Here is a 22,500-nt window from a genome sequence, read left to right on the forward strand (position 1 = left end):
GCGGGCGGCGCGGGGTTGCACACATCGCCTCCCGCTTTACCGAGATGCTCCCTGAATAAACAACGTTGCAGCTACGTGTGTAATCTCTCTCTTCTCTGTCTGTCTCTCTCTCTCTCTCTCTCTCTCTCTCTCTCTCTCTCTCTCTCTCTCTCTCTCTCTCTCTCTCTCTCTCTCTCTCTCTCTCTCTCTCTCTCTCTCTCTCTCCTCTTTCTCTCTCTCCTCTCCTCTCTCTCTCTCTCTCTCTCTCTCTCCCCTCTCTCTTTCTCTCTCTCCTCTCTCTCTCTCGCTCGCTCTCTCTCTCCTCTCTTCTCTCTCTCTCTCTCTCTCTCTCTCTCTCTCTCTCTCCTCTCTCTCTCTCTCTCTCCTCTCTCTCTCCCTCTCTCTCTCCCTCCTCCTCTCTCTCTCTCTCTCCCTCTCCTCTCTCTCTCTCTCTCTCTCTCTCTCTCTCTCTCTCTCTCTCTCTCTCTCTCTCTCTCTCTCTCTCTCTCTCTCTCTCTCTCTCGCTGTCTCTCGCTGTCTCTCCTTTTCCGTAGAGTCTGAGAGGAGAGGATGGCTGGTGGATTCTGATTGGTCGTTGGCTGATGGGTTCTGATTGGTCGTTTCTTGGATTTCTGAATTAGGATCGAGAGGATTGGTTGGTGATTAATAAGTTTGAGTTGGTCCGCGTGTGCGTGGGTGGGTGTGGATGTGGGCGTGGGTGTGATATGGTGGTGGTTGTTGTCTCTTTTGCGATTTTTTTTCCTCTTGTGGACGTTTTGTATGTGATTTTACTTTGAGGGGAATGATATATTTTGTTTTATGGATTTTTTTATTCCTCTTCTTGTTTAAACATTTCTGTTTTTCCTTTTATTTTGAAAACAATAGTGGCGGGTCAGTCTATACTATGGTAATTTTTTTACTTCTTTTTTCTTGTTCCTCCGTCCACACAACTTTGTAATATCTCCAGTGCCTGTAGTAGAGTTTCTCGGTTTGATATCCATCCTCCTGGTATATTGATTATGAAAATTGATCCTGAAGACTTGAAGACTCCGGGTGTGTCTCCTCCGTCTCCAGTTCCTCTCCTCCTTTCACCGGGGAAAGGGCGGTCACTATCTATCTTTAGGGACAGTCTGAGGTCCTCGTTATGTTCTTGTTTGGTCGAAAGAGTTCGGTTGGTATCGCAGGTCGAAGGATTATCGTAATGAGTATTGTTGTTCCAAGGTTTAGTCTCATTTTGATGTTTGTTTGTTTGTTTATGCTTCCCGTAGATTAACTCGACCTGCTCGTCCGTGCACGAGCTGCTGCTGATCCTACTCCTTCTCCTCCTTCTCCACTTTCTCCTTCTCCTCCTCCTTCTTCTTTTCCTCGTCGTTGTCGTCCTCCTCCTCCTTCTTCTCCTCCTTTTCCTCTTCCTCCTCCCCTCCTCCTCCTCCTCCTCCTTCTCCTTTTCCTCCTCCTCCTCCTCCTCCTCCTCCTTCTTCTTCTTATCCTCCTCCTCCTCCTCCTCCTTTCCCCCTCCCCCTCCCCCTCCCCCTCCCTTCTCTCCTCCTCCTCCTCCGCCCTTTTTCACTCCCACCCCAGACGTGCCAGCATCCCCCACGCACCTGCCCTTCCCTCTCCCCCCCCCCCTTTCTCATCCTCAGTGTCCGCCTCGCCGATCCCTTGAGGATGCTGGCGAATACGGGAAATAAATCTGTCGTATTACGGCATCGGGAGGAGGGAAGGATCTGCATCTTGTCACCACAATGTGCACGAAGGGGGTGCAGGTTACTCAGCCGATCGCCGGTGGCAACACTGACGGTGAGGTTGTCATGGCAACGCATCACGCTCTCCGGCTCTCTCTCTCTCTCTCTCCCTCTCTCTCTTTCATCTCGCATTACTCTCTCTCTATCTCTTTCTATTCTCTTTCTATCTATCTCTTTTCCTCTCTCTTCTCTCTCCTCTCTCTCTCCCCTCTCTCTCTTATCTCTCTCTCTCTCTCTCTCTCTCACTCTCTCATTCTCTCTCTCTCTTTCTCTCTCTATTCTCTCTCTCTGTCTCTTCCCTCTCTTCCCTCTCTTATCTCTCTCTATCTTTCTTTCCTTCTTTCTTTCTCTCCCTCTCCCTCTCCCCCTCTCCCTCTTCCCCTCTCCTTGACTCTCGCATCGTATTAGACTCATAGCTGTCGTCTCCACTGAACCCATTCCTGGACATGCGTAGAATGTGTACATCGAGGCCTCGCGTAGGATCCTGTGCAAACGCTGCCAAGGATTCCGAACTGTTGATTGAGGTTAGAGAGGTGAAGGACAAGATGGGGGGGGGAAGAGGGCGGGTGGGAGGGCGTGGGGAGGGGGGGATTGGGGTGTAGGGGAATAGGGTGTAGGAGAAAAGAGTGGGTGTGGGAGGGCGTGGGGAGTGGGGTGTAGGGGTGTAGGGGAAAAGAGTGGGTGTGGGAGGGCGTGGGGAGTGAGGTGTAGGGGAATAGGGTGTAGGAGCAAAGGGTGTGAGGTGTAGGGGAAAAGAGTGGGTGTGGGAGGGCGTGGGGAGTGGGGTGTAGGGGATAAGAGGGCGGGTGGAAGGGCGTGGGGAGTGGGGTGTAGGGGAAAAGAGTGGGTGTGGGAGGGCGTGGGGAGTGGGGTGTAGGGGAAAAGAGTGGGTGTGGGAGGGCGTGGGGAGTGGGGTGTAGGGGAAAAGAGTAGGTGTGGGGGAAAGATTTTGCTAGGCTGTCAGAGATGGGGACACGCCGATGCCAGGAGGGAAGTGGAGTCACGAGCGTGCATGTTCTGGTGGAGCATACACGGGCATACTCGATAGAGGAAGGCAGATAGAGCATGCACTTTTTATCATGCACACGCGGAAGTTATTATGGAAGATGCACAGAGTATGCAGATTTGTGGTAACATGTTCACCTTTCTTATCAGAGTATGTAGCGTGTTGTGTGTGTGTGTGTGTGTGTGTGTGTGTGTGTGTGTGTGTGTGTGTGTGTGTGTGTGTGTGTGTGTGTGTGTGTGTGTGTTTGGGCATAGGTAAGATTTCTTGTATCAACGCCGCCATATGCAGGATGCTACATTTGTAGTTATGACAAAATTTTCTGATTTTATGCTTTCCTTGGAAACCTTATCATGTATAGCGAGCCTAGCTAGCAGTTATTATTTATCGTGTGGACACATGCACGTATATGTTCTACCACATAGCTATCCCAAAACAAAAACAAAAGAATGAATAAATGAATAAAAAATAAATAAATAAAAAATAAGAGAAATCCTCGCCCCTCATCTAGTACAAAGTCAGCCATTATCTAGAATGAATAAATGAACAAAATAAATAAATAAAAAATAAGATAGAGATCCACGCCCCTCATCTAGTGCAAAGTCAGCCATTATCGACGCGAATGGCAGGTTTCAGCCGGCGATGTACAGAGAGCGAGTCGCTCAGATACGGCGATTTGCTTTATCTCTGCGATCAAGCCAGTGTCGCCGGGGTTTGCTGCGCACGACGGCCGGTCGTTCCGCGCCGCAACGCCCTCGTGGGTTGTGTGTGTGTGTGCTCCGCCAGCCGCTCGAGTCAGAGGGCGCGTCGGATGTGACACTGCTTCGTGGATTCGTGCTCGGAGATAAGAGTCAAAGAGAATGAGAGATGAGATGCGTACGTACACGGTGGATGTTCTTGAATACGGTCACACGGTGGATGTTCTTGAATACGGTCACACGTACTGGTACCAGTTTTACACGTACTTGTGTGCACATCCAAAGCTACTATGCTGCCATGGCTTTTATGTTCTCAAAACATATACACTATTTGTTGCGTCCTTAATTAAAAGACAGACGAATTAATGTTCTCAGTATGGTATACTAAATGACTTGCTAAAAGAAGGTAATTTTACCCGACAGCTTAAACCGTAAGCCGATAATGTCTTTGCATTGATGAACATTAGGATACACATTTTAGTTACTGGCTTGTAAGATGCTTGGCCAATATATTTCCTCGTATTTCGTTTTTCTTATCAAAATCAGTTAAGCTATGGGGAAAAAATGTCAACAACACAGATATTATTGGAATGAACCTCTTCCTTCTCAGCCTTCCCCCTCCTCCTGCTCCTCTTCCTCTTCTTCTTTCTCTTCCCCTTCCTCCCCTTCCTCTTTTTCGTCTCCTTCCTCCTCCTCCTCCAATTCCTCTTCCTCCTCTTTCTCTTCTCCTTCTTCCCTCTCCTCTTTCTCCTCTCCTTCTTCCTCCTCCTCTTCCTCCTCTTTCTCTTCCCCTTCTTCCCTCTCCTCTTTCTCCTCTTCTTCCTCCTCCTCTTTCTCTTCCCCTTCCTCCTCCTCACCTCCTCCTCTTTCTCTCCTCCTCCACCTCCTCCTCCTCCTCCTCCTCCTCCTCCTCCTCTCCTCCTCCTCCCCTCCTCCCCCCTCCCCTCCCCTCCTCCCCCCCCCCCCCCCCTCCTCCTCCTCCTCCTCCTCCTCCTCCTCCTCCTCCTCCTCCTCCTCCCCCCCCCCTCCCCCCCTCCTCCTCCTCCTCCTCCTCCTCCTCCCCTCCTCCTCCTCCTCCTCCTCCTCCTCCAACTCCTCCAAGCGCCCCATGCTACCACCATTTAATCTTTCCATTCGCTACACAAGACAGGTATATACAGCTTATAGCAACATCAACACTAGACCGTTTACGTTCTCGCTGGTAGGTCAGAGGCGGTTAGATCATTGCCAGCTGCACCGTGTCGATTGCAGACAGTACTGCAATGAAAAGGCAGAACGCATTAACTCCAAAAATGCGATTTTTATGAATTTGGTATCTGTGGAATCGTCATTTAATTAAAGACGGATTTTGATACAACCATCATGGTGTCTGAATGTCAATAAAGGTATGGTCAGTTTTGTCTATCGATAACAATGATAGGAGTAAATATACATGCAGCCAAAGCTTTAACATCGATTTTCTCAAAACATGGATTTTGGAGTTAATGCGTTCTGCCTTTTTGTAACTTCCGCCTCCTTCTTCTTCTTCTTTTTCTTCTCATTTACTGTAGACAGGACCTATCCCACGGACAAGATGCGAGGCGGTGAGAGCACGTACCGACGAACGCCATGCCATGCCATACGTTGTCATTCAACATTCTACACATTTATCATGGGCGAAGTTGGGCGCTCACGTTTTATGCTTATTTATGATTAAATACGTACGGTCTTAGTGGCATATGCACGCTAAGTCGTGCAGTGGATGTAAAAATCGTTAATTATAAATTTAATTCTGCATAATTAATGATTTTCTCAAGTTCTGGGGATTTAACTTCCTTTATGATGGCTGTTTTTATTTTTTATATATATACTAATTTTTGTAAATGTATGCGTGTGTGTAGTGTGTATGTGTTTGTAGATATGTTTATTTGCGTTTATGTGTATGTATGTATTTGTGTGCATATGTGTATGCGTGTGTGTTTGTGTGCATATGTGTTTGTGTGCATATGTGTATGTGTATGTTTGTGTACATAGTGTGTGTATGGCATTCAGTATAAATACTATATTTCTTACAATTATTATTGCTGATATTGTCGATTTCATGATGATGAAAATGATAATCGTTGTTGTATTTTTTATGATTAAGATTATCATCATCATCATTATTATTAATAGCAGCAGTAGTAGTAGTAGCATTTTGCGATAATAATGATTTTAATATTATGATAATTAATTTTTATTTGTTTATTATTATCATAATTATTACTAGTATTTTTATAGTTTTACTTATTTTTATTTTTATTATTATTATTGACATTGACATTATTATTATTATCATTATCATTATTATTATATTATCATTATTACCAATATAATCTTCGTCTTCATCTCCGTGATCATCATCATCATCATGTCATTGTTAATACTAATATTGATATTGTTATCAGGACTATTTTCATTACAGATACATTTCAAGTTAATAATAGTAATATCAATCCCATTATCATCACCACCATCATTATTCTCAGCATTACCTTTATCACCATCACCGTTACTATTATTCCAACCGATACCTTTGCTGCTGTTGTGGACGAGATGGGATATCCTATAATAACCTTATCTCGCAGGCGGCTTATTTGATTATCACAGCGAGTGAGCGGATGTCAGCAGGTGTGAAACGGTCCTCTGTCAGCCTGCTGTCAGCCCCCCTCGCACTGTGGCTCGGACAGCGCACTCACGATCATGTAATTGTTGGCGGCACTTTGCTGTCAGCGATGGTCACAGCCGGAAGGGAAGCTCGATCCTGGCAGTGGACACCGGTGGGTCTGGTGTCGGGGTGCGAGGATGCTCCGGTGTCGGGGTGGGTGGGTGGGTGTGGGTGTGTGGGGTGTGTGTTGTTGGTGTGTGTGTGTGTGTGGGGCGGGGATAGGTGTCGTTGGGATGTGTGTGTGTGGGTGGGTTTGGGGCGGGATGTGTTTGTGTGTGTGTGTGTGTGTGGGTGGGTGGGTGTCGTTGGAATGTGTGTGTGGGGGGGTGGGGGGTGTCGTTGGGATGTGTGTGTGTGGGTTTGTGTTTATGTATCTTAACAAACCACACACACACAAACAAACAAACAAACAAAGACATCCATGCAGCTAGAGGTTGCAGAACGCTTCCAGCCTGTGCTTGAGACGTGCCACGCAACATCCATCAAGGGACTACAGACGCACATAAAGTTCCTGGACAAGTGCTTATATATATGGGTCTCTGTGCCACCTTTACACCCAGGAACAAATTGGAGAGAAGGCATGAGGTGGATCTGAAGGGAGGAGTGAGAGTGGATGATGAGGAGGATGAAGGAGAAGGAGGAAGAGAAGAAAAAGGAGGAGGGGGAGAAGAAGGATAATAAAAAGAAGAAGGAGGAGGGAGGGAAGGAAGAGTAGGAAGGGAAGGAGGAGGAGGAATAAGAAGAGAAAAATGAGTAAGAGAAGAGGGATAAAGAAAAGGAGAGGGAGGAAAAAAAGGAGAAGGAAGAATAGAAGGATAAGGCGGAATGAGGAAGGGAAGAAGGAGGAGAAGACAAGAACGATGTGAAAGAGAGACGAAGAGCTGTTTCCGGGTAGAGAGAAAAAGGCGTAAAGAATTTTAAACAAACACACAGCAAAGATAAAGAGAAACTGCGTGTAGTCTAATAGCATGATGGTAGAACGACGTAAAGGGGGGAAGTAATAGCCGAAAAGAAGAGGGGAAAAGGAAATGGGAGCAAAAGAGGAAAACAGGGAGAAATTGGGTGTAGAAATTTGCGTACAGTTGGAGAACAAGAGAGCTCACGATTGGGCAGGTGGTAGCGGAGAGAGAAGAGAAGGAAGGGGACGAAGAGGAAGAAGAAGAAAAAGAGAGGGAGTAGGAGGAGGAGACGGAAGAAGAGGTCGAGGAGACAAAAGAATGGGACAAGGGAGAGGAAGAGAGGAGGAGAAGAGAGATATGGAAAATGAGGAGGAAAAAAAAGAGGAAGAGAAGAGGAGGAAAAGAAGAAGAAAGAAGAGGAGGAGGAAGAGAAAGAAAAGGAGGAAGGGGAGGAGAGAGAGATGATAGAGAAGACCCAATCCGTTTGTGTGGCAGATGAGGAGAGGCAGTTGCTGATGGCGTACATATGTGGCGAACGTCTAATATTGCGTAGAGCATAATATTGTGAACGGCTTCCCGCTTCTGTAATCTCAATATGATCACCTTTAATGTTATATTCGGCCTCTTCCTTTCTTATGCTCTCTCTCTCTCTCTCTCTCTCTCTCTCTCTCTCTCTCTCTCTCTCTCTCTCTCTCTCTCTCTCTCTCTCTCTCTCTCTCTCTCTCTCTCTCTCTCTCTCTCTCATATATATATATATATATATAATATATATATATATATATATATATATATATATATAATTATATGTATACATACATACATACATACATACATACATACATACATATATGTATATATATGTATATAAATCTACCCCCCTTTTTTCTAATCATTCTTCGTCTCCTCCTCCTCCTCCTCCTCCTCCTCCCTCTTGCCTCTCCATCACCTTCCCTCTCTCCCTAAACCCTCGTTCCTTACCTCTCCTTCTTCCACCCTTCCACCCCACCCACCCCACCCCCCGCCCGTGTACATTTAATCACAGAAAAGTATTCCGTCGACAGCAGTTTTTTATGCCTCGAATCCCGGTATACTGTGCTACTTCCAGGAAACCTCTATTATAGGGATGGGCGGCTGGCATGAGGATTAGGAACAGAATTAAGAATGGGGAGGTGAGGAGGAGGATGAGGACAGGGGGAGAGGGAGAGGGAGAGAGAGAGGGAGGGAGGGAGGGGGAGGGAGAGAGGGAGAGAGGGAGGGGGAGAGAGAGAGAGGGAGAGGGAGAGAGAGGGAAAGGGGGAGGGAGGGAGAGAGAGAGAGAGAGAGAGAGAGAGAGAGAGAGAGAGAGAGAGAGAAGTAGAAAGGATTGCCAAAAGAGAAAGAGACTTTGGTGCGTAGTCGTCATGGGTGAGAGAGTCAACAGGCGAAAGGTTGCGAAAGAGGAATTGCCTTAAGTAGATGATAAATGACTAGAGATAACAGAATCGGCTCATGAGGGAGTATAAAGGACGTCATGAAATTCAGGGACGTCGTAAGAAAAAAAAGAAAGAGAGAGAGAGAGAGAGAGAGAGAGAGAGAGAGAGAGAGAGAGAGAAAGATGTCAGAGGGGAAGGGGGGGCGTAGAGAAAGAGAAAGGGTCGCCATGAAGTTAGAAGATATATGAGAAATTACAGGGCGATTATCAGAACAGGTTTGTGACTTCATGAAATCGGGGGACGTCAAGGGGCAAATAAAGGAAATGATTGGAAAAGTATCTGGAAAATCAGACAAAAATTTCAGAGCAGGTTCATTACTCATGAAAGACAGACTGAGGAGCGTCATGAGGGCTTTAGAAAGGTATGAGGAATACAATCCTAGGAAGAAACAGGAGGATTATTAAAACAGACTCATGGCTCATGAACGAGAGGGAGTCGCCATAAAATCGGAGAAATCAGGGAGGGAAATTGGTGAAATGAATCGGAGAGATATCAGCATAGGTTCATCACTCATGAAGAGATAGACGGTCGCAAAAGACCATGAGAAATCGTAAGAAGAAATAGAATTGATACGAAAACATGTTCATGAAAGACAGAGGACCACGTCGCGAAAGAACCATGCGGGATCAACATATCAGGAGTCATGAGGGGAGAGAAAGATCGTCATGCAGGCAATTCCGAACGGGTCCCCAAAGAGAGAGGGCCGTCCATGCATGCGTAAGCCATGAGGACGCGAACCTGCGCCGCTTTATTCATTCATTGAAAAGTGTGCGTGCGTGTGGTAGGAGGGGGGGGGGTCGTAAGTGTGTGTGTGTGTGTGTGTACGTATGTGTGTGTTTGTGTTTGTGCGTGTACCTTTGCATTATGCGTCTACGCGAGTGTGTGTTTCTTTGCGTGTGCGTGCATGTGTGTGTGTTTGCGTGTGTGCATGTGTTTGTGTGTGTGTGTGTGTGCGTGCGTGCGTTCTTGTGCACCTTTCTTAATATGTAAATATATCGATCAGGAGGATCCAGTAACCTTATTTTCCACCGCCCTTATGAGAAGGCGTGGGACGGGTAGGGGGAGGAGGGAGGAGGGAAGGGGGAGGAAGGAGGGATAAGAATCACTCCTTATTCATGAAATTGTATTATGTACTACTATTGATCCTATTCGCTAGATTAGAATCGTGTTTATTTTTGTTTGTTGTTATTCACAAGACCAATTGGATTTTCATGAAAGAAATGGATTGGCTTTGGTTAAAGGGAATGAATATGCCTTTTGATGTAGTGTATGAGTATGTTGCTTTATAGCTCATGCAAATATATTCTTTTTTTTATTTGTTTATCCATTTATTGTCCAGTTCTGCGTGTTTTTCTGTAAGTAAATACATTATATAAGTATAGATACCATTATTTCATACTGTACTTGTTAGTTTTGTTTTTCATTTTGTTGCAAGAAGCGAGGCTAGTACCAAATAAAATCTCTTTTGGATGTTCAAATTAGGATAACCGACAAGGATGAGGGACGGGCGAGTTGCCAGTTAATAAATACGGTGTTCCGTCATCTTGTTATGATCACTGCTACAGCCCTATATCCGGTATCTTAGTCCTCTTCTTCTTCTCTCTTTAGGCCTTTCGCTCTTTCTCTTTAGCTCTCTGTTTCATTTCTCTCTTTCTTTCCCTCTTTCGCTCTCCTTTCTCTTTCTCTCTTTCGCTCTCCTTCTCTCTTTCGCTCTCTCTCTCTCTCTCTCTCTCTCTCTCTCTCTCTCTCTCTCTCTCTCTCTCTCTCTCTCTCTCTCTCTCTCTCTCTCTCTCTCTCTCTCTCTCTCTCTCTCTCTCTCTCTCTCTCTCTCTCTCTCTCTCTCTCTCTCTCTCTCTCTCTCTCCTCTCCTCTCTCTCTCTCTCTCCTCTCTCTCTCTCTCTCTCTCTCTCTCTCTCTCTCTCTCTCTCTCTCTCTCTCTCTCTCTCTCTCTCTCTCTCTCTCTCTCTCTCTTCTCTCTCTCTCTCTCTCCTTCTCTCTCTCTCTCTCTCTCTCGCTCTTCATCTCTCTTTCTCTCTCTCTCTCTCTCTCATCTCTCTCTCTCTCTCTCTCTCTCCTTCTCTCTCTCTCTCTCTCTCTCTCTCTCTCTCTCTCTCTCTCTCTCTCTCCCTCTCTCTTTCACTCTCTCTCTCTTCACGCACTCACTCACTCGGGTAACCATTTGCCAGCTGTCAAGAATTACAAGTGAGATAAATAACAAGGCATAACTCTCATTTTGTGGTTGTTTGATGACGTCTGTTAGTTTCAGCCTTATATTCGCCTCATTAAATTGTTTGAACGCTTATTGTGTCTTCGTTATAATTGTTGCGAAATTGATCCTATTGCACTATCATTACGATTGTCATTGTTGTCAACATCTGCTGCGATCATTATTACATCATTAACAATATTGTAACGAGTATTGTTGATATGATGAAACCGTTATTGATTCTATTATTCTCTTACAATCCTTTTATTTATTTTTTTTCTTCTTATATATTCCTCCAGGTCGGAGACCGTGAGTATACGAGCGTAGTATTTCTTGATCTTTACAAGGCGCGGGAAATCCGAAGGGCTCAAACGTTTCCCCCAATATACACCATATTTACATTACTGAGCTCTTACTGCTACGGGTTTGTTTGTTTTTTGTGTTTTGCCCTTTTTGTTTTGCGTTTTTGGGAATCGTAGTTACATAATTTCGCGCACGCCGCCGCACATGCACATTCACTTTCGTGTTGATTCACTCAGTCTCGCTCATTGTCATTCTTAATTTCACTTTTCATTTTCATTTTCACTCATACACTCACTCGTTCTCTCTCTCTCTCTATCTATCTGTCTCTCTCTCTATCTCTCTCCTCTTCTCTCCTCTCCTCTCCTCTCTTCTCCTCTCCTCTCCTTTCTCTTCTCTCCTCTTCCTTTCCCTCTCCCTCTCCCTCCCCCTCTCCCTCTCCCCCCCCTCTCTCTCTTTCTCTCTCTATCGCTCTCTCTCTCTCTCCCTCTCTCTCCTCTCTCTCTCTCTCTCTCTCTCTCTCTCTCTCTCTCTCTCTCTCTCTCTCTCTCTCTCTCTCTCTCTCTCTCTCTCTCTCTCTCTCTCTCTCTCACACACACACACACACACACACACACACACACACACACACGAGTATATAAGTATATTATCCCGGTATATTAACAACAAGATCGAAAAATGTCGTATAAATCTCACCCATGGCAATCTACAAACTATTGTATTATTGGAGCAATAAGCAAATTTCTGATAACAACACAGGGTATTGATAAGCTTCACAGAAAATCAGTTCAAAGGCATGTTCTTGCAATTGAGAGAGCCTGCTAATCTCTTGTGGGAATTATTGCAAGCTGCTGGAAAAGGATAAAACCTTTGTTGCACATTTGTTCTGTTTATCATATAATTTGACATTGTTCTATTGATTTTCCAGTGTGGTTATGGATATTCGATGGAGTGTAGGGTGTTGTGGCATGCTTTTTCATAGGATGTGTGTATATATATATATAAATATATATATATATATATATATATATATATATATATTTTTTTTTTTTTTTTTTTTTTTTTTTTTCTTTTTTTTATTTTTTATACAAGTTAAATCAAAGAAAATATATATTTATAGATACACACACACACACACACACACACACACACACACACCAAACACACACACCAAACACAGTATACCAACCCACAAATACCTCGTCCTATTAGATAGTAATAACAATAACAATAATAACAATAATAACAACAATTCTACAGCCCCTCTGTCTCTCTCTCCCCATCAGGTGGTGAAGTTGGGGCGTCGGTGGGGTCAGCCTCGGGAGGGGAGAAGCCCTTGTCCTCGGCGTGGCAGGCAGCACTAAGCGGAGCCACATCCATGTCGCAGGGCCAGGTAGCCGCCGCAACGGACGCCACCCCGCACGAGGCATGCAAGCTGTTCTGTCTTCTTCTGCACCGACGCCACGCCACCGCACCGCCAGCCTTGGGAGGGGGAAGGGGAGGAGGAGGGGGAAGGGGATGGGGAGGGGGAGGGGATAGGGATCGCCAGCCTTAGGATAGGGGGGGAGGGGGTAGGGGGAGGGGAAGGGATCGCTAGCCTTGGGATAGGGGGGAGGGGGTAGGGGGAGGGGAAGGGATTGCCAGCCTTAGGATAGGGGTGGAGAGGGGAAGGGACCGCTAGCCTTGGGATAGGGGGGATGGGGGTAAGGGGAGGGGGTAAGGAAAGGGACTGTCAGTCCTGGGAAAGGGAGAGGGGGAGGGGGAGAGGGAGGGGGAGGCTAGGAAAGAGAAAAGGGGGATGGGGGGTTTAGGAGGAGGAAGGGGAGGAGGAGAGGGGCTAGAATATTAGTAAGGGGTGGAAAGGAATCTAAGTAATTATGAAAGGGTCAAGAAAGACGATAAAAGCGTATAGAAAGCTAGAAAAAAAGCGTTCTAGACAAATAGGAAGCAATCTAGAGAGTACGGAAAGGGTCTTGAAAGTCCAGAAAAGAGAAGGAGAGGAGGAGGAGGAGGAGGGAAGGGTATGGGGAGTCAGGAAGGGGAAACCTGGAGGAAGGGTACTGAAGGTCAAGATAGTTATGATGCAGGTCTTTGGGTAGGATGATTTTCTGAAGGTGGGGCTATTTTTTTTTTTTTTCTTCTTCTTCTTTTTTAGGGAAATTCAAATATTGTAGGAATGCTACAGGCTTGTTAAAAATTCACAAGTTGGAATCATATCTGATCATGGAGAAGAGAGAGGTTTATTTAGATGAAAGATTATTACAGAGATGTTAATAGTGCAATGTTCTAAATCTAGGGGGTTAGCGTTGCACAGTGAGAATAATGCAACACGAACAGAAATAGGATTATGGTATTAAGTGGAGAGAGAGTATTATATATATCTCAGTACCCTAAAGAAAGTCGGACTTAGTATGTGATCAGCAAGACCTTTAAATTGAAAACTTTACGAGTTTGGAAGTTACAAAAGGCACCTGGGAGAGGCGGAGGGGCGTGCCTGGGGTGAACAGAGAACTAGTTTAGGTAGCGTGAGGGTCAAAGGTCAGCTATTGGAAGGTTGGTTATCTAACCAGGTGTCGGGCTGCTGGTGGCTGGCCTCTAGTATTAGATATTAGTGCTTAGAACTGTTTACTCTTTTTTTACTATGTATGTTCCGCAGCTAGCCAAAAACAAAAAAAGAAAAAACAAATACCGGGTGTCTGTGAAGCAAAATACAAACAGCTCTTTTTTTTATTCCATTCAAGTAGTGTTCTCATAGAAATATATGTGTCTATACATTCATATCATCTTGTGAATTCTCTTCATTTGCCGTTTGATCATTCTTACCTACGACTCCCTATTTTGATGTTGACTTGCACTCGTATAAAACTTGCAATCTGGAATTCACGCGACACGTTTTTCTTTCTACTTTTTTACACATGAACTTTGTGGCTGATAGTGCATTTTTTTTTTTTTTTTTTTTTTTTTTGCAGCACCGATGAGACACGAACCGTTTTTGTGTTTGATAGTCCATGTATGGAAAGTTTTTTTTTTTTTTTTTTGTCTGGAAAACTATAATTCTGGTCATTAGTCTTGTATTTAGATTTTAAATGAAAGGTAAATGGATGTGTAAGTCCTTGGAATATATTATATATTTGGGGAAAAGATAAGTCAAAGATATGAAGAAAAAAATACATACATACATATACACTGGAGATCCGTATATATATATATCCAAGTTAATACATATGAAAATAGATACAAATAAACCCAGATTTCTTATCATATTAAAAATATACCAAAGATATAGATATATAATCAAAACTGAACATGAAAATAGATACAAGCAAGAAAAACCAACCTTCATATTAAAAATAAACAAAGAACTAACATTTAATCGAGAACACGATGGCGCCCATTTCAGAGTCTGTCATTTGCAAAACCGACACGGAAAGGTAAAAAAGCAAAAAAAACAATGAGTGCAGCTGCGCATTGTCTGGTTCCCTTTACGGATTATAGTTAACTACTGTCATAGTAGCTCAGGCACTGCTATATGTATATTTAAGTAATGCTTACAGTGACGACTTAGGGTCACTGCTACACAATGCTATGCTTTGTTATATTGACACGTCTCACTGTTCTTATACTTTTCCTTTATTCCTTATCACGTTTTTATTCGACCTCGTCTCTGCCTCTTCCTTGATTCCTTTGTTTGGGATCCCACTTCCAGCTGTCTTTTAACTATCTGTCGATCTTTTTATTCTTTTTCTCTCTTCTCAAATTTTTTTTCTTTTTTTTTTTTTTTTTTTCTTCTTTTCTCTTTTAACTATTTTGTTTCTTGACTTTTTTTCTCTCCATACTACCTCACTTTTCTTATCCCTCTCTCTTTCTTTCTTTCTTTCTTTCTTTCTTTCTCTTTCTCTTATCTCTCTCTCTTTCTCTTATCTCTCTCTCTCTCTCTCTCTCTTTCTCTTTCTCTTATCTCTCACTCTTTCTCTTATCTCTCTCTCTTATCTCTATCTTTCTCTTTCTCTTATCTCTCTCTTTCTCTTATCTCTCTCTCTTATCTTTCTTTTTCTGTTATATCTTTCTTATCTCTCTCTCTCTCTCTCTCTCTCTCTCTCTCTCTCTCTCTCTCTCTCTCTCTCCTCTCTCTTTCTCTTTCTTTCTCTCTTTCTCTTACCTCTCTCTCTTATCTTTCTCTTTCTTTTTCTCTTATCTCTCTCTTTCTCTCTCTTTTATCTCTCTCTCTCCCTCTCTCTTATCCCTCTCTCTTACTCTTTCTCTTTCTCGATTCATTATTTCCTACACTATCCTCCACACCTAGTTCCTCATATATTCTATGACATCATTTCACACTCGCGTATGTTTTGACTGAACGTAGTATTGTAGATTTGTAGATATATATTTTTTTCCAACTTGCTGCTGTAGGTAGCACTAACACTTTCTCAGTAGTCTTCCGAGTAGTCCTGTACTAGTCTGTGTTGTATTCATCATACTTATGTAGACTAGCGCCTAATAATCTGTGTAGCACAGTGCTCGGTACATACCCTGCCTACATACCCTCAGCTTCCAGCCACTCTTTTTTTTTTACTGTATATATTTTATATATTGTAAACTTTGTATATAATGTACTATGCCCCCTCAACCCCTCCACCCCCCACCCCACAAAGTACTGCACTGTACTTTAACTATTTTATCCCATTTGTCTAGAAGTATATATATGTAATATATATATTTTTTTTTTTCACTTATTGTTTAATTAAGAGGATCTTTTGCCCATATCAGCAGCATGTTAGCCCCATCCTCCGATGTTTGGTATCTCACGCGTTGACATGAAATCGTGGGACTCCATCATACCCACTGTTAGATGGTAGACGATGAATATGTTGGACAACTATTTGCGTTGTGGAGGTAGTGCCACTCCAAATGGCACTGGGAACAATATGTTAAATTGCTCCGCTGGCGTTAATGTATTAGATTATGCGATAAACAATTTGATGTTAAACTGTGTATTAACATATTAGGCTGAACATGATAATGAGTATATTAAACTCCAACGCAAATTGTTTGTTTAAACTCATTGCAGATATTATTAATAAACTAAAACTCCTTTTTTTTTTACCAAATGGTATGTTAGACAGTATTGTATACATATTTTGATCCCACATACTTAACATTTGTTGGTGTTGTTAATATTGCAAAAAATATCCTAATATTAACACCAACTGGAGGCTGCGATCTGACCTTACATCATCATTCTCTTTTTTTTTAATATCCCACTTCCTAGGATCATCTGGTGGTCAAATTCCCCGTCTCCCCTCCTCCACCCCCTCTGTCCCTTACCCCCCCTTACCCCCCTCCCCCCTCTCAGTTAACTCCAGCCCCCCCTTCCTCTTTTTCTTGCCTTTATTCTTGTCCCGATCTTATTATCAAGGGGCCATGTCGGGGTTATATTTACTTCCCTCCCTCCCTCCCTCCCTCCCTCCCTCCCTCCCTCCCTCCCTCCCTCCCTCCCCTCGCCGCCGCCGCTTACGTGGTCTTCAATCGCCCCCTCCTTCTCCGTCTTCATTGCAGGTCAACCTTGCAACCTCGGGATTTCTCTGTTAGGGTTACCTGCAACCCTTGACACCCCTGCTAATGCTGGTAATGTTCCCCGTGTCATATCTGCTCTCGGCACCCTAGGCTTATCCGAGTTTACCCTTCCCCTCGTTTCGCCGTCTTCTGGATTTACCGCGTCTCTTTCCCCCTTCCCGATCCCCCCCCTCCCCGACCCTCCCCGCTCCGCCCCGTCCCTTGCAGCGTTACTTCTGAGCCCCTTTTGCTGGCGTCTCCTTGTTGTTTAATTGAGCATATCGTCCCCCTTTCCCTCCCTTTCTTCCCTTCCCTCCCTCACTCTCTTCCCTGCTCCCTCCCTTCCCCACTTTCTTCCCTTCCCTCCCTCCCTCTCTCCCTTCCTCCCTCCCTCCCTCCCTCTCTCCCCTTCTGACTTCCCTTCTTCACTCTCTTCTCTTCCCTCCCTCCCTCCCTTTCTCCCCTTTTGACTTCCCTTCCCTCCCTCCCTCCCTCCCTCTCTCCCCTTCTCCCTCCCTCCCTCCCCTTCTCCCCTTCTCCTTCCCTCCCTTTCCTTTCCCTCCCTTCCCTCCCTTCCCTCCGTTCCCGTTCACCATGAGGTAACCCCTTCGTGTCTCCATACTATTTCAGTTGAAAAGCACTTTAAGGAAGCTGATGTTACCGCAAGATGGAAGAGGAATTTAGACCCCATCGTTATACATCAAGTGCCCCTTTTCCCTTCCCAGATGACCTTTGCCATCCCTTCTCCCGTAACACCACACGCACACATGCATACACGGACACACGCATGCACGGACACACGTATGCACGGACACACACATGCACGGACACACACGTACACGCACACACACGTACACGCACACGCACGGACACGCACACGCGCGCGCGCACACGGACACGCACACACACACACACACACACACCCACACGAACACGCACACAAACACAAACACGACCAAACGAACACAAGACCCACCTTGATGAGCCAGGCTGCTTCGCCACCACGACTCACGGTCCCGACTCGAAATCAAGAACAAAATACAATTGCTCTTCCCTCCACAGGGACGGAAGCGGCCGCCCCCTCGTCGGCCCGTGGGTAAACCTCCGGAGAACCGGCCCGTCCGCGCCCTCTTCTGCCTGGGCCTCAAGAATCCTCTGAGGAAGATCTGCATAGACGTCGTAGAATGGAAGTATCCTTTTATAGGGCTAAGTGGCGGTCGCTTTGGGTGTGTTTATGTATATGTATATGTATATTTATAGATATGGATATGTTTATGTATGTATATGTATGTATATGCATATACATATATACATGTAAATACATATACATATCCACATGTATCGGCGTGTAAGTATGGCTATGTGTGTGTGTCTATGTGTGTGTGTGAGTGTACACACACACACACACACACACACACACACACACACACACACACACACACGCATATATGTATATGCATGTATTTACGATATGATATATTTATGTGTGTGTGTGTGCGATTTCTTAAATACATATGTATGAGTAAGTTGTGGTCCCTGCAAGCATTCATTTGCTTATGGAAGGCCTCTCTTGTTGCGTTTGCGTTTCTTTTGAGAGTTTTTAAACACCCGATGTATGAAGCAGAGACTCGTATATGTGTTTCAGGAAGTATTAGTTTCTTATATGTTATGCTTTTCAGGAAGTATTAGTTTCTTATATGTTATGCATTTCAACAACATTTATGATATTGTTTTTGATCATCAGATACGAGAAGGAGACGGAAAATTGCTTTGTATTGCACGCACATTGGTTGCTGAATTTCGAGATAGGTCATGTCAAGATATATATATGTATCATAGTGAGTGATTTTTAAAAAGTGAATTTTTAAAATGACAAAATAGCAGAAACAAAATATATTTGAAATATGTTTACCTGGTGGACGAAATTCTGTAGCATCTGAATATAAAAAGCAACAATAGTAATTACACGAAAAAAATGTTTTTCATATTTGTTTTGTAAATAAAAATAAGATATGGATTAATCAGATATTGTTATTGGTAATGTTGGCCTCATGGCTGTTTGTTTAATGTCAGAATTCGTTCATTTATATCATCAGTTCCGGTACGGTTATTAGCGTATGGATTGTGTTATTATCTTAATGAGTGTCCCCTTTTTATTTTTTTGATATTCCAAATAGTATATAGAATTGTTAAGCACGCGTCTGCACGCCAGAGCGAGTATACTTGCATGAATAACAAATGTGGACTTTTTAATTCAACATAATGAAAAATATATCGCACCGGCGAATGCACAAAAGAGAGAGAGAGAGAGAGAGAGAGAGAGAGAGAGAGAGAGAGAGAGAGAGAGAAAACAAGAAAGAAAGAGAAAGAGAGAGAAAGAGAGATAGATAGAAACAAGAAAAACAGCACACTTGATGCAACACGCGAGGGAAACACGCAAGGTGGACGTTGCAATCAAGTACAGCGACACACTTGCGAAACACTCGGATCAGTCAGTAGCTCAGTAACGCGTTCGAACTCGCTGACATTTTTTTTGGACAGCGCCCGCGAAAGAAAAAGGCGGGCGCGGTTGTGCACTACTCATCGCATCACTCCATTACCGAAGGCGCTCCAAGACCTGTGCTTTTTTATTTTGCTTTGTTTTTTGCTTTTTTTGCTTTTTTTTTCTAATGCCGTGCTCATCATTACGATTTAGTGACTTCGTTCCAAGTACGTGGGTTGGCGGGTTAGAACACTTTTCATGCAGTGTGTTCGTTCAGAAGCAGGCCACACGCTTCAATCGATAGCGAAGTAGGACAGACTTTTGATGTCCTGCAAGATGTCGGGCTTATTTTTCACGCAATACAAGGAAAGAAAAAAAAGAGTTAGGTTTATCGATGCCTCGCCCTGGTTGAGGCAACACACAACCAGGCAGCGCTTGATGTACATTTATGGGCACTTCAAATGCGTTGCTCGGATATGTTCGTGCGAGATGAGGATCTGAGTGCCTTTTGTGTGTGTGTGCGTGTTTGTTTGTGTGTGTGTGTTTGTTTGTGTTTGTGTTTGTGTGTGTGATTGTGTGTGTGTGTGTGTGTGTGTGTGTGTGCGTGCGTGCGTGCGTGCGTGCGTGCGTGTGTTTGTGCGAGCGCGTGCTTGTATATGTGTGTGTGTGTGTGAAAGGGAAGGAAAAGAGAGAGGGAGGGAGAGTATGTTTTGTATAAAGCGGGTGGGAAGTTGTAGGGATCAGGCAGATGTGCCGACCCCAAAAAAGGATTCGCTTAGTTAACGCAATGCTAAATCCACTTTTCATAAAATATCCCCAACCATATCATACTGTATCATGAGACGGAAAAAAACCGCTAGAACACACTTTATACTATTTCCCAAAAGAGACAACTACATTTTGTGCCACACCTAAGTCAGTCATATTTGATGTACTAGATGGAACTAATACGCACTATCATAGCACACATAGCACATAAATAGAAAACACATCACAGTACTAAGAAGTCACACAATTATACAATATTCACATTGTCCACAAACTCGGAACACTTCAGTTCTGACACAGAGCGCGGCATAATTTCTGTGTAACACAAGAAAAGAAAAAAAAAACTTTATTGCAACACAGAATCAGGACATATTTTAATGCGACACGCGGAACCAGGACGCACATTACAATGCAACACACTTGGTGCGGCACTCAGGGCTGCGGCACTCTTGGTTGCAACAAACAGTAGTAAATAACTAGGGCGCTGCTAATGGGCGTCACACAATGCAGAGAAGTGTAAATATTTTTTTTAACTTTCAACCTGTTTACCTACCGGGATTATTTCTGTTTCTTTTTTACCAACCCGGTTTAGTATGAAGGCCTACGACGTTTCCGGCAGCGTGGAATAAAAAGTTTGTTTGGGGGGAATATTTGCATTTATTTTATTTTTTTCTTAAGCTGTTAATGATTTGCACTCGAGTTGAAGATGGAATTCTGATCTGTCGTGGTATATATATAGTCAAGGGTGTTTGCATGTGCGTGTGTTTACGTGTGCGTGTGTGTCTGTCTGTCTATCTGTCTATCTGTCTTTGTGTCTGTCTATCGCTTTGTGCCTTTACCTTCCTTTGACCATGTTACTTTTCCAGATACTTGAATATTTCGCAATGTGAAAGGAATTGTGGATGGTGCGTGAATGGAAAGAGAGGAAACCCAGTAGAGAGAAAAAGCAGTCACACGGAAGGACAAACATGAAGCCAAAAGAGGCAAGGATTGCGTGGGCGGGTGCATCATGTGTGTGTGTGTGTGTGTGTGTGTGTGTGTGTGTGTGTGTGTGTGTGTGTGTGTGTGTGTGTGTGTGTGTGTGTGTTTACATGTCAGTATATCCCCTCCAATGTGAGTATGCTTAGCCTTCCATGCGTGAGCAATTTTCACGTGTACATCTGTGTGTTCGGAGAAAGAGAGGAGGCGCGAGTGAGTGTGCCCCGAGGCGGATATCAGCGCTGTGGTGAAGAGTGGCTACCTTAACAGCTGATGGTTACCATAGCAACCATGTGAATCTGTGAGCCGCATCAGAAATTCTCCTTTATTCTCTCTTTCTCGCTCGCTGTTCTCTCTTTCTCTCTCTTTCCCTTTCCCTTTTCCGTTTCCGTTTCCCTTTTCGTTTTTCCTTTCCCTTTTCCCTTTTCCCTATCCTCTCTTTCTCTTCCCCTTTTCCCTTTCCCCTTTCCCCTTTCCCCTTCCCCTTCCCCTTCCCCTTCCCCTTCCCCTTCCCCTTCCCCTTCCCCTTCCCCTTCCCCTTCCCCTTCCCCTTCCCCTTGCCCTATCCCTTTCCCTTTCCCTTCCCCTTCCCCTTCCCCTTCCCCCTCCCCTTTTCCCTTTTCCCTTTTCCCTATCCTCTCTTTCTCTTTCCCTTTTCCCTTTCCCCTTTCCCCTTTCCCCTTCCCCTTCCCCTTCCCCTTCCCCTTCCCTTTCCCCTTCCCCTTCCCCTTCCCTTTCCTCTTCCCCTATCCCTTTCCCCTTCCCCTATCCCTTTCCCCTTCCCCTATCCCTTCCCCTTCCCCCTCCCCTTTTTCCCTTTTCCCTTTTCCCTCTCCTCTCTTTCTCTCTCTTTCTCTTTCCCTTTTCCCTTTGTCTTTTTCTCTTTTCCCTTTTCCCTCTTCCCTCTTCCCTCTTCTCTCTCTCTCGTATTTATTTAAAAAGAAAAAAGAGGGATAAGAGGAGGAGAAGGAGGAGAAAAATAAGATGTTTCTTCAGTTGTCTCCTTCTTGTACACGCCCTTTTCCAGCTCCTCCGTAGCCCCTCCCCCTCCCTCCCTCCTCCTTCCCTCGTCCCGATTAGCCCCACCCCACCCCAATCCTCTCTCTACCTTCCACATGCTCCCACTGTCCCAACCCTTCCTCTCCGTAGCTCTCCCAACCTCTCCCGAACCCACATCTACTCTTCCCTGTAGCCTCCTCTCCGTAGGATTCCTACTCCTCCTCTCTGTAGCCCCCACTCTCACTCCACCTCTCCGTAGGCTTCCCACTCCACCTCTCCGTAGCCTCTCACTCCACCTCTCCGTTACCTCTCACTCCACCTCTTCGTTACCTCTCACTCCACCTCTCCGTAGCCTCTCACTCCACCTCTCCGATACTTCTCACTCCACCTCTCCGTAGCCCCTTCACCTCTCCCTAGTCCTTCCACTCCACCTCTCCATAGCCCTCCCGCTCCACCTCTCCGATACTTCTTTCTCCACCTCTCCCTAGCCCCTACTCCACCTCTCACCCCTCCCATTCCACCTCTCCGTAGCCCCTACTCCACCTCTCCATAGCCCCCACTCCACCTCTCCGTGCCCCTCCAACTCCACCTCTCCGTAGCCCTTCAACTCCACCTACCCATAGCCCCTACTCCACCTCTCACTCCTCACACTCCACCTCTCCGTAGCCCCTACTCCACCTCTCCGTAGCCCCCACTCCACTTCTCCCTAGCCCTCCCACTCCATCTCTCACCCCT

The 22,500-nt window shown here is 44.9% G+C and overlaps 1 protein-coding gene across 1 annotated transcript in view; it reads left to right on the plus strand.

Moving 5' to 3' along the window:
- Positions 1-22,500, plus strand: part of LOC122245867 (muscle calcium channel subunit alpha-1) — a 349,394-nt gene that overhangs the window by 214,841 nt on the left and 112,053 nt on the right. Inside the window, 2 exon segments of the mRNA XM_086531207.1 lie at positions 12,275-12,414; positions 17,601-17,728. Of these exon segments, the coding sequence (XP_086387333.1) occupies positions 12,275-12,414; positions 17,601-17,728 (268 nt within the window).

The sequence above is a fragment of the Penaeus japonicus genome, unplaced genomic scaffold (assembly GCF_977035675.1).
Source record: "Penaeus japonicus unplaced genomic scaffold, GWHDUDI00000001_assembly GWHDUDI00000035, whole genome shotgun sequence".
In the NCBI taxonomy this organism is placed as follows: Eukaryota; Metazoa; Arthropoda; class Malacostraca; order Decapoda; family Penaeidae; genus Penaeus; species Penaeus japonicus.